This window comes from Octopus sinensis, linkage group LG6, assembly GCF_006345805.1.
Source record: "Octopus sinensis linkage group LG6, ASM634580v1, whole genome shotgun sequence".
Taxonomy (NCBI): Eukaryota; Metazoa; Mollusca; class Cephalopoda; order Octopoda; family Octopodidae; genus Octopus; species Octopus sinensis.
The window spans coordinates 68,143,088-68,165,695 of NC_043002.1; the positions used below are offsets into that span (position 1 = coordinate 68,143,088).

The following is a 22,608-nucleotide window of genomic DNA, read 5'->3' on the forward strand; positions in this document are numbered from 1 at the left end:
TATATATATATTACACATGAACTTTAAGTTAGTAAAAATATGTTTGTGACATATTCTAACTTCTAAAGACAAATTCACTGCAGTTACTGTGAAGAAAAACTTCTTGCACATGTGTGTGTGTGTGTCTAAGAATCCACCTTTTGATGCAAGTCCAATGAAGTGCCCCTCCAATCTACCATAATTACTGCATAACTTTTCACATGGAATTATTTAAGTGTGCAATGGTCTTAAAAATGGAGAGGTACCAAAACAACAGTAGCTAGTAATAAAGATATGCTAAATTCACTCTTTGTCATCTTATACATACATTATATATATATATGTATGTATGTAAAAGTAAACATGAAAATGGTGACAACCAGGAATCGAAATGGGAACATTACAGTGCTTGTCAAATGGCTGTTTATTTGATGTGTACACAAATACGACACAAAAACAGAGAAAAAGATGGGGAGAGAGTTATATGCACAATCATGAAATACATACTGAATTAAACATGGGTTATTTACATGTTCTTAAAAGCACTTTTTTCATTTGTTATCACAGAAGGAAACTATAAAGTAGGTCTTAAAAGGAAATGTGTTCAAGAGACAATAAAATGAAATACAGTAAATTTGAAAAATGAAAATCAATAACATTATGTTATGGACGGGCTGCCAGCACTTAAACAATCCCAAAATGGTCCGAGGAAGTTTGTTCTGCAAACTTTTAGTTTTTCTTAATAGTATTCCAAAGAGTCAGGTGGATACCATGTTAACAAATCTAATTACCATCTGCCATATTACTCATATATATATATATATATATATATATATATATATATATATATATATATATATATAAACAATTCATAATTAAGGGCAAACGAAAATATTTCTAATGCCAAATATGCCAAAAAATTGGACATATTGTCCATTAACCATTAATTTTTTCACAATTCGCACGCTACTCGAAAAAAGGTCGACAGAAATTTCTAAAAGATTCCATTATTACCATATCGGACCGATTTCAGGGTTAGCTTATAACAGCCCTCCCTTCGTCAGTGATACATGTGGCAAAAGAAATAAATGAGATACTTACTCATACCCGTTTGCCCTTAATTATGAATTGTTTATAAATTTAACCTTTAAAGGTATTTTTTAATATGCTGGCCAATGATAAGATTTTTTTTGGAAAAGAATTTTTTTCGAAAAAATTCTATCCTACATATATATATATATATACACACATATATATACATACTCACATGCAGATACATACATATATATGGATGTAGCTATGTATGTGTGAGTGTATACATGCATATATACATACACATACTTACACTCATACATACACACACACACACATATATGTATATGTAGCTTACAACATGCTTGCCATTATAGAGGACAAGGAGGGAAGACCATCATGTTGGCTGTGGAGGCAGTGGAGGTTGTTGTGGATAAAGAGGTGTGAACACTGGAAGGACCAGGAGGGGGAAGGGGACTACCTGGGTTAGAATGTTTGATGGTGAAAGACCCAAAACACCTAATGACTCCAAGAAACATCACCAATGTTGTGACCAGGTGCATTACAGGATAATCTAGGGAAAATTACATATACACACACCGATTGAGTACGTACTTCATGTGAACATGTGTATGTATATGTGTGTGTGTGTGTGTGTGAGTGAGTAAAATGCAACTTTTGCCTGAGGAAATGAACACGTGTTAATATTCCTCTTAAAATCCATGGATTTTGCAAATCATGTATGTAATATCCTATGGATGGGGAATACAGCAATTAAAGCATTAGGTTTGTGGAAATGTACATGGATTTATGAATTTCCAGCCAAAAGTTCTTATTGCTGTATGTGTAATATATATATATATATATATATATATATATATATATATATATATATATTGTGTTGGAATGCATGTGTATTATGTATTCTTGTTTATCAACAATTATATTCTAATTCAGTGTTTCTTTATATCACAATAATATTAAGTCAAAAATGAAGATCATGTTTACTTTGTATATAATAAATACAAAGAAAAAAAAAGAGATAAAAACTACAAAAATTGGATATACCAGAAGTGTGTGTATGGGTGCATGTATGTATATATATATACGTGTTAAGGTTGTTAAAAAATTAATAAGTTTTACTGATGAAAGGACTCAATACTCATAGTAGAGTCTAATTTATATGTAAAATAATAATATTACACACATGCACTCACATATGTGTGTGTGTGTGTGTGAAGAGTTAGTTTCCACATGGTTGTGTATAGAACTGTCATTAACAAATTAGTGTTTATAGATTTGTATTATATATATATATATATATATATATATATATATATATATATAAGAACGAAGTGTGTATGTAAGTATGCATGCACACACGTGCACGCTCACACACACGTACATTGTGTGTACATGTGTGTTTAAATCAGAGACGTGAACTACATTAGGTGCAAACAGAAATACTGTATTGGTATTTATTCACGACTCAGTTACTTCCCCTCATCGGAAAGCCACTTTTTATTTTCATATCTTGTGTGAATGATGAAATGAGTACCAGACAAAGTACAGGAGTTGATACAATAGTCTAAAACCTCAAAGGTGTCTGAACATGGCCCACAGTCCAACGAATGAAACCAACAAATATAGAATACAAGAAGATATATACAAGCTGCAGTGCCAGGATTAAGCTAGGAGCCAGAGTAGCATATACAAGAGGCCCTGCACTTTCAGGTCCTCGACTGATAATTGCTTTGTCAGTATGTAACACTATATTGCCTTCAGCTTTTTATAACTTGATGTTTAAGGTTGATCCAATACATCTAATATAATTATGAGCATAGTGATTTTATATATTTGTACGTGTGTGTGTGTGTATTTGTCTGAAATCACAGAGCAGAAGAAAGAGTAGTATAAGTGAAGGGAGAGGAGAGGAAATAGTAATTCAGTGAAGGAGAAGTAGTGAGAGTAATAGCCCTGATTAAGAAAGAGAGAGAGAAAGAAACAGCAATGAGAGAAAGGAAGTGGTAAAGAGTGAGAGAAAAGAACAGCAATGAGAGAAAGGAAGTGGCAAAGAGCGCGTCATGTACCTTCTATTTTTCTCATCAAAACATATGAATGAGAAAGGAAGGGGGGATAGATGAATAACGAAGGAAGGGATGAAAAAAAATCAGCGTTTCAAATCTGTGTGTGTATGTAAAAGGTAGGTATGTGAATGTTTGTGTTTGCGTGTGTGTGCCATGGAAGTGGGATGGTGAACGTTCAATGCTGAAAAGAAAAATCAAACAGCATTTCAAGTCTGTATGAGTATATGTGTGCTCGTGTACAAGGGAAGTATGTGAATGTTTGTATCTGTGATTATTATGCACCTTATTCATATATAAAACACTACCATTAGCTGTCATTTTTGACGGCACAGGATCACCTAGTTTTAAATAAAATACTTGCAAGCTATCAATTCCTGTTTAATGATCCAGCATTTTCTCTATCATATACTTCCTTCAGCTTTTGTGAATGATTGATTGTTTAAAAACTTGAGCCAATGCTCAGAATACTTTCAAGATCCAATACATTTTGAATTAACTCTTTAGCATTCAGATTACTTAGTCAAATGTAATGCTTATTTATTCACATTGTTTTGAACTATCATTCATTATCTCGCAGCCTTAAGGTTTTGATGATGTGATTGTGTATTTTTAGAATGATATTATAGGGCACATGTTGAGAGGACATATCTGTCTGGTCCGAACGTAAAATAGATACAATATTTGGGCTGGATATGGTCAGTTTGAATACTAAAGGGTTAAATAAATTACAACAACCAAATTAAAGAGCATCAATAAATAGACTGATTTAATTTTGGCCAGTTTTTAATAAATAGACTTATCATTCTGTTTCTCTATTTTAATGTGTTAAACTCATCATATAATAAATAATTAGATGTAAATATTATTTTTCTGTTGCATCTTGGGAGGGTCATTGTGCAAATAATAAACACACACGCTGGTTATATTTCACTTCTTTATCATTTATTCGTCAATTGGTTAACTATTTAATTAATCAATTAATTGCTTGATTGATTGACTGAATGATTAATCAGACAATTATTCATTCAGTCAATCAATCAAGCAGTTAAGTTTGTCAAAGTCCTTTCATTGCCATTAGCAACCTCATCAATGACACGCCGTCTGTGCTTCAAGTCTGCTTCAGGTCTAATAAATTAAATAGGCTGAACAAATTAAATTATTGCTAAATATGACAGTTTCCATAATACTAACCATCTTCATTAAATTAAATCTAGATTTTTAAACAGATAAAGAATATATCGTGTACAGCTTTCTACTTCAACTATAAGCTGTTAAGTAAAACTATAAAATCAAATAAGTTTAAATCATTATAGACCACATAAACATATTTTAAGGTTGGGTATTAGGCAAGAATATTTAACTTGTACATCTTAATCTTAAACAATCAGTAATTAAAATTCAATAAAATAGCTAAGCTTTTTTTGTTGCTTTTTCATTGAGAGCTCCCTTTGTAATATATGCTAAAGGCTCTGCCCTAGCTTAATCCAACCCTACAAGCTGTAAACCTTTTATGTAGCTATAGGCATGAAAATAAAATGCTTGCAGAACACAGACAAGAAAAGTGACTCAAAATCTTCACCCAAATACAATTACGAATGTCTGTGCCTGATGAAAGATTTTGAAAATTATTTGAATAAAATTTGAAATTTTTCTAAATGTAAATGATGAAAATAAGTCATATATTCATATATTTAACATAAAACTAATGTGTACAAAAGCTATAATTATACATACTGACTTCTGACAAGAGAACCATTGGCTAAGAAAAAAAAGTTAAGTATAAAATAGAATATTTCTTTGCTGCTCCTTCCTTGTCTTAGGAGTTGCAATTTGAAGCCCCAAATAAAGTGAAAATGTGTATTTACAGCTAGGGAAAATTGGTCCACAAGAATCAATTTCAGATTCAAAAACAAGGAATGAATTTGATCAAATTTCAATTGAGACATTAAATCAATAACTATGAATAAAATAAATATATCTGGATGACACAAGAAGACATCACTGAAGAACAAATGTTGGTTGTAGTTTAAAGGCTCATCGACATCAGATATCAACAACCATTGGATTAATTGAATCGTTCCAAATTTAGCATCCACACCGTAAGTTTCACCAACTAACATTTAAAAGCAGTAAATAAAATATACATTAAACAAAAAAAAAAAAAAAAATTCTATGTACAAAATGTAAAGATTTCATGCCTAAAGCTATTTTTATATGAAATCATTTCAACTGACTGTGAGAATTGTAATGCTATTTCCACTGCCAGAGGAAATATAAAGCACTGCTAATACGAGAAAAAGAGGGGTTTTATTTATATATATATATATAAATATATATATATATATATATATGTTTCTTATTTCTTTTACAGAAGCAATGAGAGGTGTGAAAAAATGATATGATAAGAGATAACCATGGTGCTACTGTAAATCCTGTGTGAGTACAGAACTGCAATGGCGCTTACACAAACTGCTTTATTTATTCAAAATATTGTACATGTTTTCGATCTGTAAGTGAAAATATTTGGCGACGTCTTGTCGTTTCATCTTCATAGTAGGCGTTAACAGTCCATTTTCAATGGTCATCAGCTCTGAGTGGAGATGTAAAGATTTCACCTGCAAAACAGAAACAGGATGATCAGTGGAATACCTTTAAAATTTTGAAAACACAATTGAAAAATATATAGACATGACTATATAAGATAATAAGTAAAGATAACCATTCTTGTTACCACATACCTCTTGAAAGATTATTTTTCTACTATCAGTTTCAGTTAGAGGCTGTGGCCATACTGGGGTACCACCATTAGTGTTAATGCTGTTATTCTTTTATTTGTTTCAGTCACTTGACTGTGGCCATCCTAGAGCATTGCCTTTGGTCAAACAAATCGACCCCAGGACTTATTCTTTGTATGCCTAGTACTTATTCTATCAGTCTATTTTGCCGAACCATTAAGTTACGGGGACATAAACACACCAGCATTGGTTGTCAAGTGATAGTGGGGGCTAACCACAGCCACACAAACATACACACACACACATATATACACGACAGGCTTCTTTCAGTTTCCGTCTACCAAATCCACTCACAAGGTTTTGGTCAGCCTGAGGCTATAGAAGACACTTTCCCAAAGTGCTATGCAGTGGGACTGAACCCGAAACAATGTGATTGGTAAGCAAGCTAATTACCACACAGCCACTTCTGCTTATTTTAGACTCAATTCCTGTCCTTGTTTCTGAAAGCTATCCTGATGAAATACCGAGTTGAACAGAACTGATCTTCTTTACATTTCTTGCTGTCATCTGTGTTCATCTGATATGTCAGATAAACATTTGTCTAATCGTTCTTTGAACACATCCGCCTCTTACACCTCACAGATGTCTGAAGCCTTTTGGCAAGGTACTGAAAAGTTATGGGCTTTTGAACTCTAAGCTGTTACAATATTGGGTCCTTACTTTGGATGGGTCTTTGGTCTTGAGATCTTTGTACTTTGCACAGATGCCCAGTTCAGTGATGGATATAGATTCCACTCCCAATTTTAATTAATTTTGAAAAATAAGGAATTTATCAAAATAACTTTTGGCATTATTAATCTGGTGTTTGGAAGGATTTCATTCAGATTATCTTAAAACAGGAAGTTTGTATCATAGAACTAAGGAGTGTCTCAGGCAGGGTGTGATAAAAAAAAATTGGAAAGGTCAACAAAATACAAATATCAATTTCAAATTAATTTCAACATAAATCAATTGAAATACCTTTTTCCCAATTATATATTATTTAAATGTATAACTTTTAAAGACATTTAAATATATGGAATGAAGAGCAAGAGCCACTCTCCAGTTATTTATTTAAAGCTGTATATGGCTATGGTGCAGCCACACTTGGAACCCGATCTTGCTCAGGACACTGACCTCCTGTAAACTGTTCAGAGATGTGCAACCAAGTGAATACCCTCCATCAGGCATCTACCATACTCTGAACACCTTGCTTCCCTGGGCATAGATACATTGAAGCTCTGATGTTTGGCAACTAACTGACTTGGTAAATACCCACAAAATTGTTAACCATTGTGCCAACAACTACCTTGAACATCTTTCTGAGCTCCATGTGTCTAACACGTGGGCATGCCTACAAAGTCAGAAAACAGCACAGCTCCCATGACTTTTGGAAACATTTTTTCACACTCAGAGTTGCTAAAGCATGGAACAAACTACCTGCATTAGCTGTTAGTTGCTGAGACACTGCATCCTTTAAAACCTCCATGCTTCCTGAAATTCGCCAGCACTACACCTGATACCCCACCCTCCATACGCATCCCCACATGTATATCATGACTCATACACTGTTCACTTTCCTGACTTTTGTACATAATTCTATGTACCGTACATGTATCTTCAATGAGTTGTAGGGCACCTGAGCCCTATACACAATAACTTCGTTATTATTTTTTTAATTACAGTAATATAAAAAACAAATAACACATAATTGTTTCAAATTCTAGCACAAGACCAACAATTTTGGGGGAAGCAATTCCTTGGACTAAAGCGCTTGACTGACACTTATTTAATTGACCCTGAAAGAATGAAAGGGAAAGTCAACCTTGGTAGAATTTGAATTCATAACATATAGTGCCAGAAACAATGCCACTAAGCATTTTGTCTGGCATGCTAACGATTCAGCTTGCTGCCTTACCAATTATAGATAATAATAGTTTCAAACTTACCTGTTCAAATGAATTCAAATTACCCTCTTTGCCAAGCTTAACAACATCGTCTAATATGTCTTTCTTTAATCTCTGTAATAACACAAAGTACAATTATAAACAAATATACAGATTGAAATTAAAATTACTATTTTCAATATATAAGTATAAGTAAACTGACAAAATATTTAAATTAAAATTTCTATTGGCAAAGTTTATAAACCTATTTCTTTCTATATTTCTGTTGAAATACACAGCCTTCAGTTCGGTTAATAATGGCTTCAAATTTTGGCACAAGGCTTGCAATTTTGAGGGAGAAGGTAAGCTGATTACACCAACCCCAGTGCTTAACAGGTACTTATTTTTTGTTGACTCCAAGAGAACAAAAGGCAAAGCTGACCTTGACAAGATTTGAACTCAGAACATAAAGTCAGAAAAATGTTCTTAGGCATTTTTTTTTCCAGTGCAGTAATGATTCTGCCAGCTTGCTGCCTTATTTCAGTTAATATTAAAAATAATGAAGAATTTAATAAAATAACTTAGCCAATATTAAGCTCATGTTTGGAATGTGACTTCACACAAACCTTTGAAGGCAGATTTTAATTTAAAACACTTCAAAACAGTTACTTTACATCACAGACCCAAGAGTGCTCTTGGTCAATTTGACTTCAAAATGGTTAGGGAAAACTAAATATGCTAAGAAACCAAGCTTTGTTAAATATATCCTGTTTCCACTATGGTTTCTTCAGAAATGGGAAAAGGACATACTACAAGAAAATAAAGGGGCCAAAGGCTCATGAATGAGATTACGCAATATAGCACATTATGAGAAATAAAGTATAGCTGTGCTGGGTCTTTGAATCTTATTTATAGATATATATTTATATTTACACACACAAACATATATATATATATATATATATATATATATATATATATAATATATATATATATACACATGTCACCTTACTGGCACTTGTGCCAGTGGCATGTGAAAAAATATTAGAGCGAGGTCATTGCCAGTGCCGCTGTACTGGCTCCTGTGCTGGTGGCACGTAAAAAATACCATTTGAGCGTGGCCGTTACCAGTACCACCTGACTGGCCCTCGTGCCGGTGGTATGTAAAAGCACCCACTACCCTCTCGGAGTGGTTGGCGTTAGGAAGGGCATCCAGCTGTAGAAACTCTGCCAGATCAGATTGGAGCCTGGTGCAGCAATCTGGTTTGCCAGTCCTCAGTCAAATCGTCCAACCCATGCCAGCATGGAAAGCGGATGTTAAACAATGGTGATGATATCATCATCATTGTTGTTTAACATCTGCTTTTGATGCTGGCATAGGCGGGACGGTTTGACAGGAGCTGGCCAGGCAGAAGCCTGCCCCAGACTTCTGTAACTGTTTTGGCAGGATTTTTACAGCTGGATGCCCTTCCTATCATCAACCATTCAGCAGTTATATACATATAACTGTCACTGCCTTGGTTACAGCAACAAGGGTTCCAGTTGATTTAATTAACAGAACAACCTGCTCATGTAATTAACGTGCAAGTAGCTGAGCCACTCCACAGACACACAGGCATTAAATTCAGCATGACACAGAATATGATAAGGCAGACGCATTCAATTACAGGTACAACTCATTTTTGCCAGCTGAGTGGACTAGAGGAATGTGAAATAAAGTGTCTCGCTCAAGGACACAATGTGACACCAAGAATCGAACTTGTGACCTTATGATTGCAAGCTGGATACCCCAACCACTAAGACATACATACACACACACACACACACACACACACACACATGCGCGCAGGCAGGCAGGCAGATATGTAGAGATACAGAAGAGAACTTCTGCTAGTGACTTTATGATATGAGGTAAAATTAGGTTTAGATCTGAGGTTTAGATAAAAACAAATACAAAATCAGCTTACAGGGTCTTGAGCCATCTGTGCTACGGAACAATTCTCTAAGCCATATTCTTGGGCAGCATATTTGGAGAGAACTTCTTCATCAGGAACACAAATTCCAACTAAACAAGACTGATACATAAAACAAAATTTTGAATTAGCAAACATTATTTCAACTATTTCAGTTATTATAAGAATTTATGGGTATAACAGGAAACAGACAGGAATCAACCAATATTTAAAGAGAGTCTTTAATATGGACAAAATATTTTTGAAGATCATGTTATTATGGCTGGGTGGTTAAGAAGTCCACTCCCCAACCACATGGTTTTGGGCTTAGTTCCACTGCAAGGCACTTTGACAAATGTCTTCTGATTATAGCACCAGGTTGACCAAAGCCTTGTGAGTGGACTTAGTAAGTAGAAACTGAAAGAAGCTCATCATTTATACATGTACATATATGTATATGTATATATGCATATATATTTATATATTACTTATATTATTATGTGGCTGAACACATATTTAAATTTCATATATTGACAAGACCAAGGAAGGTCGAAATCACATGAGCTGGTGGTCTCGGTGCTGGAGTGACAGGGATTTATCTCCCCCACTAGCAACATAAACAAGAATTCATTCTGTACCAAAATATGAGTTTCTCTCCTGATATCTACCACAGTATAGTCTGTTCTAACAGAACATCCATATTTAAGTGGGGATAAATATTACCTCTTGGTATTAATATTGATTATATTGCTAATAAATATATTTGTTAATGTTTGTTTTTATGTTTGGTCATTATAAAAACAATTTTACAATAATCTGAAGGGTTTACAATAATCTGAAGCATTACAATAATCTGAAGGGTTTTGTAGAGTACAGGTTTATTCAAACAAGAATATAGCTGACAGTGACTTCGAAGTTTTGGCTGCAGCCAGTTAAGCCATCTGACAATGGCTTATCTGGGCAAAACTTTAAAATCTCTGTCAACAATATCCTTAAGAATAAACATTATTATGATGGAAGGTCCCAATTTGAATAAGAACACTTTTAAAGTGAGATGTCATAGAACCAGAGGTGACCTAAGTAGTACCAACCTGTTTAAGACATGTCTTAGACAGGTTAGTATGAAAAGGGTTAAAAGTTTAACTAACTGCTGGTTGCAGAATGTTATAACTAATTTAGTACATGGTGCAGAAGAAAAGAAGGGCAGCAGATGTTAATTTGGGAGTGGAATACTTGGATTCCTTGTTAATAAACATCAATAAAGCAAATCAATGAAATACTGAGAGCAAAAATTAATGTCAGTCAGAAACTTTAAACATATTATGATCATGCTAACCAGAAGCTAGAATTAAACGTCAATGACAAATATTACATAAAAAGGGAAATTCCAACTTACTTGCAAACTATCTCCATGTATAAATATCTGGGCAACAAAACGACTACGAATGTAAATGTTTTCAATTTTTTCAGGAGCTATATATTCTCCCTGTTGAGATGAAAAAAGATTAATTAAAAAATTACAATATATTCCATGTTAAAATTAAAAATATAGAGGAAAATTAAAATAATGAAAAAAATTAAAGCAGTATTAAAAAACGATTTAATTATATTTATTTTTGTATAAAAGTTGCGTAAGATTCCTGTCACAAAAACCAGTTTTTCTTTTAAGTTATTTATTAACCCCAACAGCTACAAATCTTAAAAATAATAATACAGACCAGATAAGTTTATATCTACTGCTTACATACAATTATATAGCTACTGCTTACATACAATTATATAGCTACTGCTTACATATAAGTATATATGAGTGGGTGCTGAAAGGTTCCTGGTTTTAAGAGTATCGCAAAAGGCTTAGTTGGAGGACCAATCTTCCAAGTTCCTTTATAGGCTTTAGAAAAACTGAAGGATCACTGCAATATGTGTATGAATCTGAGAGGGGAATATGTTGACTAAAATCATAATTAACTGATCCTTCAGTATTTTCTTTTACCCAAATCCAGGAACTTTTCAGCACTCACTCATATATCTATTGTTTACACAGCCATATTTATACAACCATCATGGACACACAGGACAGACAACTCATAAAAAAAAAAGCTATCAAAAATTAGTACACCTACATTTACTTCTTTGAACTTATTTACTCTAAATGCAGTGACATTTCACATGTTCAAGTGGTAACACTTTATGTAGAGAAACATGGAAAGGGACAAAAAGGCAGAAGGTGCATTGTGATCCTGTAAAAGTAAAGTAACCCACTTGGACATTACTGTCTTTGAGTCCTAGGATCTGTAGGGCCCATTACTTGGTTTTCTATGGCAATTAAGAGACTGAAATCATAACATTCCCTCTGAATGAGATGTCAGTCATTAACTAACCATGCTCTTCCCATTATAAATTCATTAAGAAATGGTGGTGGACTAATTTTAACTCATAAAACAAATCATTTCTTTCCATGGAGACAAAGAAGTAAGCACTATTAAAACAGAAAGTTTAATTTACGAAATTTAAAACTACCGTGTAAACTTTCTGAACAAAAAATACGGTGCATAAACAAGCATTACCTGTGATAGCTTAAAAATGTTTTTCTTTCTGTCAATGATTTTCAAAGTTCCATTCTGGAAAGCAAGTGAAAATTGTTAAAGGAACAGCAAAACTTAGAAAATATAACTTGAGAATTAATAACTTCAAAACTGGCATTTAACATATTCAATGAGAAGACCTGGCAAGCCAAGTGTGACCATAACCTGTGGCCTATGCCATGGGTGTAACCAGCCCACTTATGTGTACCTTTCCTTCATTGGACACTGAACTCTGCTTGCAAAGACCTGTTGAGGCAAGTGAAATCTAAATCAAATCAAATTCGCAAATTCGATGACTGGCACCCAAGTCAGTGGAATGCTAAGAGCACCATCCGAGCATGATTGCTGCCTGAGCAGCTGACTGGCTTCCGTGCTGGTGGCACGTAAAAAAGCACCATTCGAGCATGATCGTTACCAGCGTCACCTTACTGGCACTTGTGCCAGTGGCACATGAAAAACGTTCAAGCAAGTTCATTGCCAGTGCTGCTGGACTGGCTCCTGTGCTGTGGCATGTAAAAAACACTACTTGAGCGTGGTTGTTGCCAGTACCGCCTGACTGGCCCTTGTGCCGGTGGCACATAAAAGCACCCACTACACTCTTGGAGTGGTTGGTGTTAGGAAGGGTATCCACCTGTAGAAACTCTGCCAGATCAGATTGGAGCTTGGTGCAGCCATCTGGTTCGCCAGTCCTCAGTCAAATCGTCCAACCCATGCTAGCATGGAAAGCGGACGTTAAACAATGATGATGATGATGATGATGAATGATCTTAATGATTCATTTTTGTCCACCATTCTTGTACATCTCTCATATATCAAGCCTACCTTCCCTATCAACCTTGCTTATGATCCTAATTTATCTCCTGTATGTTTATAGTTCACAATTTACAAAAATCCTACATACTTACCTACCCCTCATATGCATATTGAACAACGTCACTTTAGTAGGACCCTGTCTTCTTCCCAACTAAAAGTTTAGTCTTAGCTAGGTTAACTATAAGGCCTCTTAATTCTAGGTTTTGCCTCAAGTTTGGAATTTCCTCTCCAAATCTTTGGCAAATTCAGCTAAAAAGAAGGACTGTGTCATCAGCATACAGAAACTCCCACTGTTATGGCAAGGGGAACTATAATAAATATAACAGGGCTGAAGACTGAGCTCTGATGTACACCTAATATTTCATTTAATTCAAAGTGTTCCTGACTTCTTACAATCTGAATTCCATCAGCAGCTTAAATCTTTTATGACCATAGTTTTAATGAAAGACCCTGCCAGTATGTTACAATTAATTTTGAAAAATCAAGAATTCAAGAGGGATTTTTAAAAATAAATTAACTTCTGTATTATCAGAGCATTGAACAAAGCATGAGTATATTCACAGACATTCAATGTACATGTTTAACAAGTCTTTTTCTTCAATGACTGATATTAACAAAGAAAATAAAATGTTTGGATTGTCTTTCCTAAATTGTTGAAATTAATCCAATACTTCAAAGAGTATAGTTCCTAGATTGTTGTAATGGATTAATACTCCTAAATGAATATTCTTTTAAATTGAAGAAACATTAAGATTAAAAACAGTTAAGGCTGTAAAACCTTGAAAAGATAAATCCAATTAATTTCTCAAAAACATTGTTTGGTTTCAACTTGACTGAGTTTTAGTAAAAAAAAAGTTTAACTTACTGGTAACCATTCACCAACATCACCGGTGTGTAACCAGCCATCACTGTCAAAAACTTCCTGGGTTTTCTCCTCATTTTTGAAATAACCACTGAATATGTTATCACCCTTGACACAAATCTGAAAATGAAGAGAAAGAATGCAATGAGTTTTAGTAAAAATGCAAGAAAATTACATTTCTAAAACATACATTTATTAAAACTGAAAATAATCAGTGTTAAAACAAAAAAAATGAACATTAGAATTTTTAAAAACAATTATCTTTGCATACATCTCAAAATGACTGCTACATAGGGCAATGTAGTCTCTGATAAATAATTTTAACACCCAAACTCATTCTTACAGACAAAAGCATGTAGGAATATACAAATCAGATTATATAAAATGGAGGGAAGACAGGGTTGTATGCAATATATACAGAGATGTATGTAATTATTTTAAATTGCAGAAAAATAATCATATGAAGATACACAAATATAGAATTGAATCAAAAGAGACAAAATACACAAGAAATCAATGAGGGCATCTCACCACCTACACAGATTAGGAACTGCTGCCTAGGTTTGATCATGGCATTTCATGACTCTGATCATCTTCCATTTCTAAATACTCTGAGTCCAGATACTGAAATTAGTAACGTCTGAAAGAGCCCATGAGTATCTCCGGTGTCAGAGTGGGTGAGAAAAGGCCTACATTCTGTTAGTGGTGAAAGTACAACAGCTCATATCTCTATCAGATGGTTCTCACCACCATAATCCACATAACTGGAACTCATCTCACAAATCTGCACTTGATTTTCTTCCCTAGATTTGCAAGTCATTTGCAATTTGGAGTATTTTGACTTTTACTTATTTTCAGGAGGAAAATGGGCCCCTCTACATACACTTTCTTTTTAGGGATCTTTCCTTGGAATACACTTTCTTTTTAGGGATCTTTTTTATTTCTCTTCATTTTTTTCATCTTTTTTCACTTCCTTCAGCAATTTTTCCACTGCCCATCTTCCCTTCATTGCCCTGTAAAAGGTTGAAGAAGTGGTGAAAGAGTACAGCAGGGTTCAGCCCACCCCCACCCCACCAGAGCCTCGTGGAGCTTAAGTGTTTTTGCTCAATAAACACTCACAATGCCCAGTCTGGGAATCGAAACCGCGTTCTTACGACCGCGAGTCCGCTGTCCTAACCACTGGGCCATTGCGCCTCCACTATATTGTTGTTGTAGCAGCATAAGGAAAGTACCTGCATTTTTAGAGATACAGAACTAGGTGACCTTCCTACATGTTTTCTCTTGCACACAGATCTCAGATGGTAGCGTTTTCCCTGATAAATATCTTAACCAGGTGGTTCTTTTCTTTATTAGCTCAAGACAAACTACAATAGAAACAACATTTTACATACCTCGCCTTTATTGTTATCAGCAAAATAGTTCATCTCAGGAATATCAGCAAGTTTTATATAGCTGCAACTTAATGGTGGACCAACTACTCCTGTAAAAATAATATATCAAAAGGTATATATGTGTGTATATGTGCGTGTGTGTGTGTGTGTATGTGTGTGTGTGTGTGTGTGTATGTGTGTGTGTGTGTGTGTATATATATATAAATTTTTACTTGTTTTAGTCATTTGACTATGGCCAAACTGGAGCACTGCCTTTAGCCAAGCAAATCAACCTCAGGACTTATTCTTTGTAAGCCTAGTACTTATTCTAATGGTCTCTTTTGCTGAACCGCTAAGTTTACGGGGACATAAACACACCAGCATTGATTGTCAAGCAATGTTTGGGGGATAAACACATACACACACATATATATATCTATATATACTTATAAATATATACGATGGGCTTCTTTCAGTTTCCGTCTACCAAATCCACTCACAAGGCTTTGGTCGGCCCGAGGCTATAGTAGAAGACACTTGCCCAAGATGCCATGTAGTGGGACTGAACCTGGAACCATGTGGTTGGTAAGCAAGCTACTTACCAGACAGCCACTCCTGCACATACACACACACACGTACGTACATATGTATGTGTATGCATGTGAAGTTGTGGATTTCAGGCAGTGAAAGACCCTATAACAGTTTGTTTGTTTGTTTGTTTTTTTATATTGGTTTTGTCTGCAGAAAGGGTCTGTACCTTATGGCCTTTGCAGGTACTGTGAGATAGGTGACATTGATGCCATTAACATAGCACTTGAATTATTGCAACAAATCAACCGTTAGTTATAAGAGAAATATTTAGAAGGTAGGGAGGACTAACATATTAATTAATGCAGAACAGAGGTGGAGAAAACAGCATGGGATATGAAAGGAGGAAAGATGAGTAAGTCGGAATATCTAAGTGAATATGACATGAGATTGGCCAGTTCTAAAAAGCAGAGGTTATTGTGTTTAGACCACAAAGGCTTGTCTGTATGGGCCTCAAGCTTATGGTAAATATTTTCAAATTTAAAAGACCATTGAACAATTGATGGCTTTTAGACAATCCTTGGTGTTGTGATTTGTTTAATTTTTGCTTATATAAGCAGTTGAAAGGTTCAGGTAATTAGAGTAAGAACAAGGTGAAAAATTTTCAGAGAGGTATTACCTTTGTTAACAAGATGAGACTAGGGAGATTAGAGAATTCATGGCTAAAATATTCCCCTCAGAAGCAACAAAAGGATGTAGAAACTAAACCTCAGGCTTTTCCTTCCAACAGTGAAAGAGTTCTAAAGATCAAGACTATCACAGATACATTGTAAAACCCTGAAGGAAGCAAGTATTAAGAATACATATATTTTGTTGCATTCCAGGAGGGTCAATATGCTAATAAATACATGCACTGGTTCACTTTCACTTTTTGTTGTTTATTTATCTATTGGTTAACCATTTAACCAATCAACTAATCCAGTGGTTCTCAGTCAAGGTTCATATGGCCCTTAGAGGTCCATATAAGATTTTGTGTTAAAATTTACAAGCAATGAATTATTTAAAGTTCTACAACATAGAAAATATTTTAACAATTTTTTAAATACAATTCCTAATAATATTTAATAACAAAAATATAATAGGATTTTCTAAAGACAGAATGGCTATGAGGGTCCACCAGAGTAAAATACGAATCAAAGGGGTCCATGGGGAAAAAATGGTTGCGAAAAACTAAACTACTTAATTGTTTGATTCAATCAATCAATCATGCTTCTTAAAGTCCTTTCATCACCTTTCATGACCTGATCAATGACATTAATCAATTAATTTGATTGGTTAAATAGTTAACCAATTGACAAATAAATAGTATAAATAAAGAAGTGAACAAGAGTCAGTGCATGTGTTTATTATTGGCATAATGACCCACCCAAGATACAACAAAATATGTTTCAACATACCAGTTCACATCACAAATCTTACAAACCAAATTAAAAAAATGAAACAAAACAAATCTTACCAATGCTCATATCTCCAAGATGCTGAAGGGTGCATACACCATGGGTTTCAGTTTGGCCATAACCTTCGATTATCTTTGAAAGTATAAAAAAATAAGCACAGAGTGAAACAGTTTAGACTAAAATAGCTATTTTAAATACAATAATAGCTAAAGTGACAACTTTGTTAGTGAAGGTAAAGTTATTTAGTGACCCTGCCCGTGCTGGTGCCACGTAAAAAGCATCCAGCCCCACTGTAAAGTAGTTGGTATTTGGAAGAGCATCCAGCTGTAAAAAACATGCCAAAACTAACCTTGCCGGTGCTAATGCCACGTAAAAAGCATTGTGTCCACTCTGCAGAGCAGTTGATATTAAGAAGGGCATCCAGCCATAAAACCCCTACCAAAACAGACACAGTAGCATAGGGTAGTTTTCTACCTGACTAACTCCTATGAACGATCCTACCTATGCATGCATGGGAGATGGACATTAAACAATGATGATGATCCACAGTTCCCAACACTTTTTTTTGTACCATGGACTGGTTTCATACAAGACAATTCTTACACAGACCAGGGGATCATGCACATAACAAAACACAGTGAAGTGTATAATACATAATTTAATTATTACATATATAATATGTGTGTAATATGTGTGAGGCGCAATGGCCCAGTGGTTAGGGCAGCGGATTGGCGGTCTTAGGATTGCAGTTTCGATTCCCAGACAAGGTGTTGTGAGTGTTTATTGAGCAAATACACCTAAAGTTCCATGAGGCTCCGGCAGCAGATGGTGGTGAACCCTGCTGTACCCTTTCACCACAACTTTCTCTTACTCTTTCCTCCCCGAGAACTAAGTTAAAGGTACACGTATCCCACTCTCTTTTCTCCCTCAGTCACTTGAGGCCCTTAACCTTGCAAGTTACAAAGCAATCATCACTGCTACTGATGCTATGAAAAAAAAACACCCAGTACACATTGTAAAGCGGCTGGCACTAAGAAGGACATCCAGTCACAGAAATAGTGGTCATACTTGTCAGATCCCGTCAAACCATCCAACTAGCGCCAGTATGAAAGCTGGACATAAAATATTGATTATGATGATGATGATATGAATTATAAATATTCAAGAAATGGTAACTTACCATGCAACCAAAAACACAACGTAGAAATGAAAGAACTTTTGGTGATAATGGTGCAGAACCTGTCGTAATCAACTTTGTACGTCCTCCTAAAGTTTTTTGAATTTCACGAAAAATTAATTTATCCCACCAACTGTTATTGCGAAGAATACCTCTGAAATAGAAGACACATAAGAGCATAAGTATTTCAAACGATTCTGGTCTTAGAACAGGTACACTATTGTTGATACTAGTTTTGAAAATCAAAATTGAAATCGATCAACATCAATGGAAATTGTAGCTGTGATACCAGTGCCGATGGCACGTAAGAGAACCATCCGAACGTGGCCGTTGCCAGCGCCGCCCCGACTGGCTCCTGTGCTGGTGGCACATAAAATGCACCATCCGAGTGTGGCCGTTGCCAGCCTCGTCTGGCACCTGTGCAGGTGGCATGTAAAAAGCACTCACTACACTCACGGAGTGGTTGACGTTAGGAAGGGCATCCAGCCGTAGAAACACTGCCAGATCAGACTGGGCCTGGCAGGGACTTCTGGCTTCCCAGACCCCAGTTGAACCGTCCAACCCATGCTAGCAAGGAAAACGGACGTTAAACGATGATGATGAGGCTATATGGTTAAGAAGTTCACAATGAAGTCATATGGTTTAGTAGTTAGGGGTATTTAGCACATGGTTAGGGGCATTCAGAGTGGGTGTAAGATTGTAAGTTTGATTCCCAGTAGTGTATTGTGCCCTTGGATAAGACACTTTATTTTATGGGGCTATAGTCCACTCAACTAGCAAAAATGAGTAGTACCTGTATTTCAAAGAGCCCACCTTACCACATTCGGCATGTCATGCTGAATCTCTCTGAGAGCTACATTAAGGGTACACATGTCTGTGGAGTGCTCAGCCACTTTATTCTTTTCTTTTATTTGCTTCAGTCATTTGAATGCAGTCATGCTGGAGCACTACCTTTAGTTGAACAAATCGACCCCAGGATACATTCTTTGTAAGTCTAGTACTTATTTTATCAGTCTCTTTTGCTGAACCGTTAAGTAACAGGGATGTAAACACACCAACATTGGTTGTCAAGCAATGGTGGGGGAACAAACACAGACACACACACACACACATATATATATGACATCTTCTTTTCCGTTTCCATCTACTAAATCCACTCACAAGGCTTTGGTCGGCCTGAGGCTATAGTAGAAGACACTTGCCCAAGGTGACATGCAGTGGGACTGAACCTGGAACTATGTGGTTGGTTAGCAAGCTCCTTACCACAGCAACTCCTGCCTGTTAATTTCACAAGCAGGCTATTCCGTTGATCGGATCAACTGAAACACTTGTCATTGTAACCGACGGAATGCCAGTTTAAAGAAGTTCACTCCAGAATCACATGGTTTAGGGTTCAGTCCCACTGCAAGAACAACATTTGCGTGTGGTCGTTGCTAGTGCATAAAAAGCACCATTCAAGCATGGTTGATGCCAGTACCTCCTGACTGGCCCTTTTGCCGGTGGCATGTAAAAAGCACCTGCTACACTCTCAGAGTGGTTGGCATTAGGAAGGGCATCCAGCTGTAGAAACCTTGTCAGATCAGATTGCAGCCTGGTACAGCCATCTGGCTTGCCAGTCCTCAGTCAAACTGTCCAATCCATACCAGCATGAAAAGCAGACATTAAACAACAATGATGATGATGATGATATGATACAAATACACAAAGATGAACAAACAAACAGAAAGCCTTCTACAGAGTGAGAGAACAAAGACTGAATGTTTCTTTTGCTAGCAGTAATTACCATATTTGATGGCCTATAAGACGCACCTTTTTTTACCCCAAAATGGTCTTAAAAAACCTCCATGCATCCAATGCACTTAATGTAGGCTCAAAACTCGCTGAAAACGGTATGTATGTTTACAAAACATGTGCTGCCATCTATTGGTGAACAATCACCTACGGTATGTTTATATCGAATGTAGATGCAATAAATTGCTTATAATTACCAGTAATAACAAAACTATACAGGTAAGTGGAGGAATTAAAACATTATTTTAGTGGTAATTTATTTTACAAAAGTATAGTCTAGGCTAGGGTGCATCCTATGCACTCATGTGTCTAATAGGCCATCAAATACAGTATATATTTGAAAGCTATATTTCACTCACAAGTATTATAACTTGTTATTCTTGCAGATCAGTGGGTGGGTAAGTGGGCCTTGCATTCAATACAGAAAACAGTGTCAAGAGAATACTTGACCTTTAGAGTTTCTGAGCACGACACAAATATGGCTACAGTTAAAGACACCTTGCTAAAAACAAAAATCAAACTAAAACATCTTCTTCGTTGATAAGCAAATGTTTCCATTAGTGTCAGTTCTAAATTTCAAAACAGTCACACAGAAAAGGAAAATAAACTTATTACATAAACCATAAGTTAAAAAAAAAAAAAAAAAAAGAAAAAAAAACAGCTTACCTTTCTAATTCACTTGCTTTGGCAGATAATGCCATGTTGAACACACATTGCTTTACTTTGCTTGAATTTACTTTTTCTAAAATCTGTCAAAAAAAAATTTTTTTTAAATGTAAAATTTATTTAATAATGTTATTTCTTTTACAGAAAATTTCAAATGAATTTAATCTGATTTACCTTGTATTCAATTGCTATCAACATAGTTTCAGTAAATAAATGTTCAAGATTAAAAGTAACAGCAAGCATTTAAATTTTAACTGAGGGCAAAAAATATCTCAGCTGACTAAATCGAAACAGTTTAAATTGAAACTGTTTATCATTCTAATAAGGAATTTGAAATGAGAGACAACTGGAATCAGTTGTTTGGATACTGAAGATTTCGCATGACAGACTGGACATACAACCTACATTGACAGCATGGGAAGCAGATATATACATGCACACACACACACAAGCAAATGCACACATAGAAACATACACAAACCCACACATATACTCTTTTACTTGTTTCAGTCATTTGACTGCAGTCATGCTGGAGCACCGCCTTTAGTTGAGAAAAATTGACCCTTGGACTTATTCTTTATAAGCCTAGTACTTATGCAATCGGTTTCTTTTGCTGAACCACTAAGTTACTGAGACATAAACACACCAGCATCAGTTGTCAAGTGATGTTGGTGAGGACAAACAGACACACAAACACACACACATAGATACATATATACAATGGGCTTCTTTCAGTTTCCGTCTACCAAATCCACTCACAAGGCTTTGGTCGGCCTGAGGCTATAGTAGAAGACACTTCCAAGGTGCCACGCAGTGGGACTGAACCCAGAACCATGTAGTTGGTAAGCAAGCTACTTACCACACAGCCACTCCTGCGCCTATGTGTGTGTGTGTGTGTGTGTGTGTGTGTGTATATATATATATATATATATATATATATATATATATATTATATATATATATATCTAGAGAGAGAGAGAGAGAGAGAGGAGAGAGAGAGAGAGAGAGAGAGAAAGAGAGAGAGAATGAATACAATTTATTAATTGAACCTGAAATATGCTTACACACATAAATAGAGGAGGAATGGAGAATGAGAGTAACATTGTAACATTGAAGCACTTAATGTGAAACAAGTTAGCATTAAAAAACCTGACCGGCCACTATCAGTTTGTACCAGTCACCACTGAAACCCCGGGTGTTCTTGGACCTCATGCTTTCAATTTCCCCTGCAAAATTGGAGTAACTGCAGTGCAACTAAGAAATGAACCCTGCAGAGTGGGGTGCAGTGAGTGTTGCTTCCCATTCTCCATGGTAACATCACTATGGTCATGTCAGCTGGATGCAGCTGAAAACACCATTTGTTCTGAGGTGTATTCCCTCCCTGCAACATCTTCAGCTGCTTAACCCCCATCTCTTTCCTTTTTCTTTTGTAATCAAATTGTGATTTAATCTTTATGTAAATAAAACTTATAAACTAAGCAGATATATTATGAGAAAAACCAGTTCATAAATGCTATGTTCAAATCCAACAGGGAGAGTGGATTATTAAAGCACTAATTAAGTATGGTGGGTGGGGTCAACTCTTCATACTCCCTCTCAGCTACATTGCATGAGAGACCACTTGCTTCTAAAATAATGGAAAAGAAGAG

At 35.6% G+C, this 22,608-nt stretch overlaps 1 protein-coding gene across 2 annotated transcripts in view; it reads right to left on the minus strand.

Moving 5' to 3' along the window:
• Nucleotides 1-5,511: 5,511 nt before the first annotated feature.
• LOC115213462 (long-chain-fatty-acid--CoA ligase 5) overlaps nt 5,512-22,608 on the minus strand; it is a 117,613-nt gene continuing 100,516 nt past the window's right edge. For both annotated transcript variants that reach the window (XM_029782445.2, XM_029782446.2), the window contains 10 exons: nt 20,960-21,042; nt 18,506-18,656; nt 17,385-17,457; nt 15,362-15,450; nt 13,974-14,090; nt 12,278-12,331; nt 11,107-11,196; nt 9,726-9,833; nt 7,822-7,893; nt 5,512-5,713 (listed from right to left, as the gene is read on the minus strand). In XM_029782445.2, the coding sequence (XP_029638305.1) occupies nt 5,573-5,713; nt 7,822-7,893; nt 9,726-9,833; nt 11,107-11,196; nt 12,278-12,331; nt 13,974-14,090; nt 15,362-15,450; nt 17,385-17,457; nt 18,506-18,656; nt 20,960-21,042 (978 nt within the window). In that variant the 3' untranslated portion in view covers nt 5,512-5,572. The remainder of the gene's footprint in view (nt 5,714-7,821; nt 7,894-9,725; nt 9,834-11,106; nt 11,197-12,277; nt 12,332-13,973; nt 14,091-15,361; nt 15,451-17,384; nt 17,458-18,505; nt 18,657-20,959; nt 21,043-22,608) is intronic.